This window comes from Sinocyclocheilus rhinocerous, unplaced genomic scaffold (assembly GCF_001515625.1).
Source record: "Sinocyclocheilus rhinocerous isolate Xijiao unplaced genomic scaffold, SAMN03320098_v1.1 scaffold346, whole genome shotgun sequence".
In the NCBI taxonomy this organism is placed as follows: Eukaryota; Metazoa; Chordata; class Actinopteri; order Cypriniformes; family Cyprinidae; genus Sinocyclocheilus; species Sinocyclocheilus rhinocerous.
In genome coordinates, this window is record NW_015630993.1 from 121,029 (window position 1) to 128,224 (window position 7,196).

The 7,196-nt window shown below is 38.9% G+C and overlaps 2 protein-coding genes across 2 annotated transcripts in view; one reads left to right on the forward strand and one right to left on the reverse strand.

Annotated features, from left to right (window-relative positions):
• Positions 1–1,943: 1,943 nt before the first annotated feature.
• On the forward strand, positions 1,944–3,004 carry LOC107740970 (DNA polymerase epsilon subunit 3-like). The gene is made up of 2 exons (XM_016553539.1): positions 1,944–2,196; positions 2,311–3,004. Exons 1-2 carry the CDS (start codon positions 2,094–2,096, stop codon positions 2,466–2,468), a joined length of 261 nt encoding a protein of 86 aa, XP_016409025.1. The 5' UTR covers positions 1,944–2,093; the 3' UTR covers positions 2,469–3,004.
• A 1,261-nt stretch (positions 3,005–4,265) lies between these two features.
• Positions 4,266–7,196, reverse strand: part of rpl12 (ribosomal protein L12) — a 4,055-nt gene continuing 1,124 nt past the window's right edge. The window contains exons 2-7 of the mRNA XM_016553485.1: positions 6,058–6,131; positions 5,718–5,816; positions 5,551–5,632; positions 4,773–4,859; positions 4,409–4,521; positions 4,266–4,305 (exon numbers count right to left, since the gene is read on the reverse strand). Of these exons, the coding sequence (XP_016408971.1) occupies positions 4,300–4,305; positions 4,409–4,521; positions 4,773–4,859; positions 5,551–5,632; positions 5,718–5,816; positions 6,058–6,131 (461 nt within the window). The 3' untranslated portion in view covers positions 4,266–4,299. The remainder of the gene's footprint in view (positions 4,306–4,408; positions 4,522–4,772; positions 4,860–5,550; positions 5,633–5,717; positions 5,817–6,057; positions 6,132–7,196) is intronic.

A 7,196-nucleotide genomic window follows, 5' to 3' on the forward strand; every position in this document is an offset into this window, starting at 1 on the left:
CGGTGGCAGCACGATCAAGACTATTTGACAAAGACCGTAAATGTAACTTTTTCTGTTCCTCATCCTACGAAGTTGACCAGCGCCACCTCCTGGATTGATGATATGAAACAATGGCCAGCAGTCACATATGTTGACATATTCAATTACCTTGTTTTGTCTGAGGGTGTGGATGGCGAGGAACTTAGAAATTATAAAAGTACCAAAGCATACAGTTATCTACACAGTAACAAAATTGGACGAATTCTTTGCCGTAAACATCTGCAGTTCACATTACTGAAAGCGGAGGTAGAGCCGAGTCAGGCTATAAATAAACCAAATCACATCGCGTGGGTTATGCTACAAAATAACGGAGTAGTGGAAACAGCTGGATGCTCCTGCGTAGCTGGCCCCGGCAGGTCTTGCAGCCATGCTGCTGCAGTGTTGTGGAAGGTGGGTATTTATAAATAGAGCAACACTTCTAGTGTGGCTAAACGCGTGCAGTGCTTGAAGTGGAAAAAAAAAGAAGTGCCGGTGTTGTGCCCAATTCTAACCCCCGCCAGATTATTACCCCCCTAGTATTGGTAGGTTTAGGGTTAGGTGTGGGGGAGGGGTTAGGATTAGGCAATCAGGTAGCGATTTCAACGAGGGGGGTAATAATTTGGCAGGGAGTCGAAAATGGGCACAACACCTGCCCACTTCAAGCACTGACTGTGTGATTCAATGTAAAGTCTTATTTTTACAGCAATATTTTACCAATTATAAATTTCAGTTATAACAAAATTGTTTAGCTCTAAAAAAGTGCTAATGGTGATGTACTGTTTAATAATAAAGTGAACAGTATGTTCTGATTTTTGAAAGGTGCAAAATGCAGTGGCCAGTGGTATGACAGGGCTATCTTGCACTGATGAGCAGTGTAGATGGAATGCAGGAACCAGAAGAAACCTTGAACAGAAAAGAATTAGTCAGATGACATTTAGACGTCACAAAGCTGATGATGTATATGGTGCGTCATCAACAAGGGAGGGAGAAAGGCTACCATCTACACCAAGCTATGACACACATCAAGACTTCAGGGAAAGAGTCAATTCTTCAGACAGAAAACCACTTTTTTAATTAAAAAACAGTCTTTTGGAAAAATGCTACAATGCCAATGTATCAGTGCAAGCAGATGACACTGACAGCTTAGAACTCCACCAGCCACATGGAGAGACTTTGACTTGCAGTAAATGTAAAGCATTTTACAGCAAACACATAGAACTGAACAGTGACCAGGAAGCTGAATTGGAGATTCAAACATAAAACCAGAGTTTGTCAGAGGTTTGGCATAGTGCAAGACAGCTAAGGATCACTGCTAGTTCAGCTAAAGTTGTACCAGTACGAGCAACAACAAATCCTGATAAATTCATGAGAGCATCTCTTTCCTACCTTTCGAGGTAATGCGGCTACAAAGTATGGAAGTGAGAAAGAGGCAATAGCTCGAAGCCTTCTTGTAGAAAAAGGTCTACAGGTCTCCCACTCAGGTATCAGGGTCAGCCTGACAGAGCCATGGCTGTCTGCAAGCCCTGATGGCATAATAAATGGTATGGAACTTCTGGAAATAAAGTGCCCTGTTCCCAAGAACACCACCACCTCTCTAGCAGACCATTTCACTATAAATAATAGTGACATCAAAGTGGTTGATGGGAAGCCTGAATTACAGAGGAACGGAGTCTTGCTTGGGACTGGGGACAGATGCAAGACTCTCTTCTACAGGTCTCAGTTTGTCCATTCCAGGGTGCTCTTGGTAAACACCAGCTCCTGTAAATACAGACAAGGCATTATACAGTGAAGCATCTAAAATTAGCTGGGTTATTATATGGTACAGGGTGAGTTTCTATTTCAAAAACGGTCATTTTTATATTAGATTTTTTTTTTTAATTGTTAATTACTAAAAATTAATAAACTAATTCATTTTAGTGGGCATTTACATTCTGCTCTTATTGTTGGCTTGTGTTCATAACACTCTTGATCAAGAAACATTTTGAGCTTTCTGTAGCTGTTGTGACAGCCTTTAACAGCACAACCTACCCAAATGCAATCTCTGTTTTGTTGACACCAGTGCAAACAATTTTGCTATGAAAGCAAAAAGGAAGACACTCAACGCTGGAGATGTGATGTCGGCTATGGAGGAGATGGAGTTTGAGCGCTTCTTGCAACCCCTGCGGGAAGCACTTGAAGGTAAATGCTGTATGAAGCACAGGAGTTCAGGTCCAAAGATGTATGAATTCATAAAAGCATCTGATTTATTCATGTGTATAACGGTTTTGTGCTGACATTCTTTTTTTTAAACAGCTTACAAGAAAGGTCAGAAAGGCAAGAAGGAGGCATCTGAGCAAAAACACAAGGACAAGAACAGCACAGATGAGAATGACAAGAGTAGAGATGAAGAGGACGAGCACATGGATGAGCAGGAGGGAGCGAATGAAGGAGAAGAGGATGAGGAGAACTGAGGGGAAACGGGATAGTTTAATTGTTCAATCCGTCCTGGTTTCCATCAACTATGGCAAATGGTAGTTTCCACATTAATAGTGGGACAAAGGCAACCCTATGGTACTGAATGTGTTTTACTTTATGAAATTGAGCAACTGTACAAAAACTGTGGCAACATTCCTGCAGAGAGCTTTGAATACAGTGATGTATATTTCAAGAGAAACTGTACGTCGCCTCTTTAAATTCACTTTAATCAGTTATATACAACACAGTAGTGGCCATAGGATTTTAAGCTAATAAATGTACTGTTACCCGGGTCAAGAAATGGGAAAAATTTTAATTATTTTGGATGAGAAATAAAGGTGAGCAGCCTGAAGTACTCAAACATTTTGTAAAGGAAGTTCAGCTGTAGTGAAACTTTATACTATGCCAGTTTTTCCTTTTTTTTTTTAAATGTCAGGCTCTTGTTCTACGGCAACACATACCTAAGCTTACATACTTTTGTACAGTCTTTTGAACAACTTGAGAATATTTGAGTAGATGTTAGCCATTTTTTTCAAATAAATTGTATTTTTAATGTTTCTTTTTGTCATTAATTTATATGCTTTGTCTCATTGCAAAAAAAAGCCAATATCTTCAGTTGAATGCCCTTTAATCAGAGGCGGCAGACAAAGTACACAACTCCATTACTTGAGTGAAAGTACAGATACTGCTGGTCAAATATTACTCCATTACAAGTAAAAGTTGTAAAGACAGATTTTTACTTAAGTAAAAGTACAGAAGTACTTGCTTTTAAAAGTACTTAAGTACCAAAAGTAAATTTCCTTTTTTATGTCAATGCACCGTTTTATTATTGTTGTAATACTTGCAATACCTCTGAAGCAACTTACAATACATTACACCTACTGAATACACTGACTAGCTTGTAGTATCTTTGGAATAAAGAACTTTTAGAATGTCAAAAACCTATGGGGAAAAAACAACAACAGAAATTATTTAACACCCCTACCCACCCCCACAAAAACAGAATGGTAGTGATCTCACACAGCTCTGACAGTGTGTGCACACATCTATAACTGTCTGAAAAAAAAGACAGTTTTTAGAGAAGACAAAAAATCACCCACTGACTTTCAAAGCTGCTAACGACTTTCTACTTTGAGGAACTTGATAGGAGTGAAAAGTACAATATTTGTCTTTCAAATGTAGTGAAGTTAAAGTCATAAGTTTCCAGAAAAAATAATACTCAAGTAAAGTACAGATACTCAAACACCCACTGACTTTCAAAGCTGCTAACGACTTTCTACTTTGAGGAACTTGATAGGAGTGAAAAGTACAATATTTGTCTTTCAAATGTAGTGAAGTTAAAGTCATAAGTTTCCAGAAAAAATAATACTCAAGTACAGATACTCAAAAAGTGTACTTAAGTACAATACTCAAGTAAATGTACTTAATTACTGTCCGCCTCTGCCTTTAATTGTGTAGCTCAAATGTGGTAGCTACTAAATATAATAAATACTTCTATAACCAATGAAGTTCTGCTGGTCTCTATATCAGTGGTTCTCAACGTCTGATGTAACGGTCCCCCACATTGTCTTAAATGTGTCCTCTAGTATTTTTGCTGTAATTGACAATGCTGCTTGTTTACAATCTTTAACAGAAATTGGGAATGTTTAAGTTAACTTGTGATCATATGAAACAGAATCTTTTTCAAAGAAATACAAATTCAGTTTACTAAATCTTATTTGTGTTTTCAGCATTTTGATTAAGCTGCCCATTTCTGAGAACCACTGAAAGAAATCAAAACACTTGGACTTTTGTCATTTTAACAGTTTTATTTTGTCTTTAATCCTCTTACTCCTGCAAGAAAAGGAAAAAAAAAAAAAAAAGTTTAAAGACCAGTAAGTGAAAAACAAGATAAATATATATCGGTCTCCAAAGCATAATGGCACTTAATACTTACAGCTGGGCATTCAATTTTGCCACTGTTGATGTCATCAATGACATCATGGGGAGGGCGACCATCAATGGTGCAGCCCACAGACTGAGCTGTGCCAAGAATCTCTTTAATGGTACCTGAGAAACAGGACAAGATCAGTTTTGTACTGTCATCTAAATCAAAATAACTCAATCATACATGGTTGTAATGCATGTTCCAGGCTTTTTGGCACAGGGTTAACCACAGAGTTGAGTATTCCTGCTTCCTAGAACTGGGTTATTATTAGCCTCCTCTGGACAGTACACAGTCCCTTTTACAGACTAGCACAGTGGCGGGAGGCTGATCGATAAATATTGCTCCCAGATGCATAAATTCTTAAAATACATACCACTAAGTTCCCTGGCAATAGATCGTGGCCTCATGACACGGGCAACGTTGATGATCTCATCGAAAGTAACACTTCCAGAGTGCTTAACTACAAAAGAAAAGGGAAACATGATACGAACATCAGGACATATAGAATATGCTAGTCACAAACTAATAGCATGTTCATTACCTTTCAGAAGTTTGGGGTCGATGAGATTTTTTAATGTTTTAAGCATAAGTCTCATGCTAAACTCCTGTAACAAATTTTGCTGTAACTTTTAAAAATTGGATGCATCCTGGCCGAATTAACTTACTGAAACATTAAGGACCTTATGTTTTGATCAAACAATTTAGCAGTTATTTGCATAACGGTCTCTTTTTGTGTAAGGCAATCCATTTTTTGTTGTTAATGGTGTGCTATTTGGTTTCAAAACTTCTGTAAAAAACTAAATGGTTTTTACTGTCACTTCTGATGAATTGAATGCATCCTGGCTAAATTTAAAAATAATTCTTACCGACCACAAACTTCTGAACGGCAGTGTGCATCATACAACATTTTGGCCAACAAGAAATGCAATAGAACTTGTTCCAGTCCTTTCGGCACAGAGTCAGCCATTAAGTTGGTCAGCCCTGTTTCCTAGAGCTGGGTCACTATTAGCCTTCCTTTGGCAGTACACAGTCACTTTTAAAGACAAGCACAGTGGCGGGAGGCTTACAGTCAATAACCACAAAAGGCCAGAACACACAAAGACATGATTCCTCCAACACAGAGTATTGAGGTGGGGTAAAAAGCTGCTTACTGTTCTTGACCTTCTTCCTGTCACGAGGAGGTTCCTTCAGTGCCTTGATGATGAGGGCAGAGGCTGATGGCACCACCTCAATCTGGATCAACAACAAAACCTGTAAGCATCTAGGAGGCTAGATGACCTTAAGAGCCAATAGAGGCGGAAACACTTCGAAGGCTTACCGCTGCTTGTCTGTTCTGGATGGTCAGCTTCACAGTGATTCGCAGGCCCTTCCAGTCACCGGTGGCCTTTGCGATGTCATCACCCACCTTTTTAGGGGACTGAAGAAAAGAATAGAAAATGAAAAATGAGCACACAGCATGGAACAGAGTCAATGTGCTGTGACACAAGCGGTTTGTTCCAGGTCTTTCGGCACAGAGTTAGCCATCAGGTTGGGACCGCCCTGCTTCCATAAGCCTCCACTTTAAGTCCCTTTTACGGACTAGGACAGTGGCAGGGGGCTTATTTATGATAGAGTATAGGATCAAACAATACAGACTGAACCAAGATGGCTATACTTACAAGACCCAAAGGTCCGATTTTCGGGGCCAGCGAGGAAGTGGCACCAACCTCTCCACCTGTGCATCTCATGTACACTGGAAAAAGAAACAATGAGAAAGTTAGTGCTTTTACTAGAATTACTACACTTTAACCACAGAACTTGTAGATGCTGCAAGACATTACGGTGTGGTGTCATCTTATTTCTAAAAGTTGGAGGGGGACTAAATGAACAAACCATTCAGCATCGAGCATCATTCATTCAAACAGATCTTAATGCAACATCCTTGGAGGGTCAGCTTAAAGTTGCTTTGCAAATAACTCTAAAATGACTAATAGACGGTCATACCTGGCTGATGCGAAACAGGCAGGCTTGTGCAGCATTACATCAAATCTATTTTTATAGCATATTCTAGTTGGGGTCGAGATTAAAACCGTATTATCGCACACATGCTGTTGTGGTTCGAGAACAGCATGCGAAGAGCCACCACCATACTAACAGACATCTATCCCATCAGACATCACACGTACGGCCCTATGATTTCCACAATGCGGAAAACTCGGACGGAATCCGGTCATAAAACTGAACTGTGTAAGGCGCAATGTCACGAAATTGGCCAAATTTGGGATCAATACATTAAAAGTAGGTCAGTACACTTACATCAAAATGCGGTATGTAGCATCTGTAAATATTAGGCCGCAAAAAGACTTGAATATAAAGCCTGTATGTTCCGCGTGTCTCGGTGAATGAATGGCGCAGACACGCGCCATCGTCAAATCATAAACTTACAGGTCTAACTTCGTTTTAACGTGAAACTGTGACGGAAATATTTTACTTGATAGTACTACCACTAATAAAATTAAAACATTTAAGGTATATTTACCAGAAAAATTGCCATAAACAATTTAGCAGAAAAACGTAAATACACACAGTATTACTGAAAAAAGGATACGATTATAAAATCAATTAGAGACGCTTTTAATTACAAAATAATAAAACCAATGGAAAACACAGAACTTAGTAAAACATAAAACTGAATTTAAAAGGAAAAAAACAGGGTCTTTGTTAAACTTTTAAGAAATCTGTTAAATTGTGCGAGTTTCATGATTAATTAATTAGACAGGCTTTGATTAATAAAATGTAACCATTAAAACGGTCTAGA

Excerpts from the sequence above, each read along its gene's own strand:
- LOC107740970 (XM_016553539.1), top strand. The coding sequence starts at position 2,094 with ATGAAAGCAAAAAGGAAGACACTCAACGCTGGAGATGTGATGTCGGCT. Across the intron at positions 2,197-2,310 it reads CCTGCGGGAAGCACTTGAAG|CTTACAAGAAAGGTCAGAAA; the intron begins GTAAATGCTGTA and ends TTTTTTAAACAG.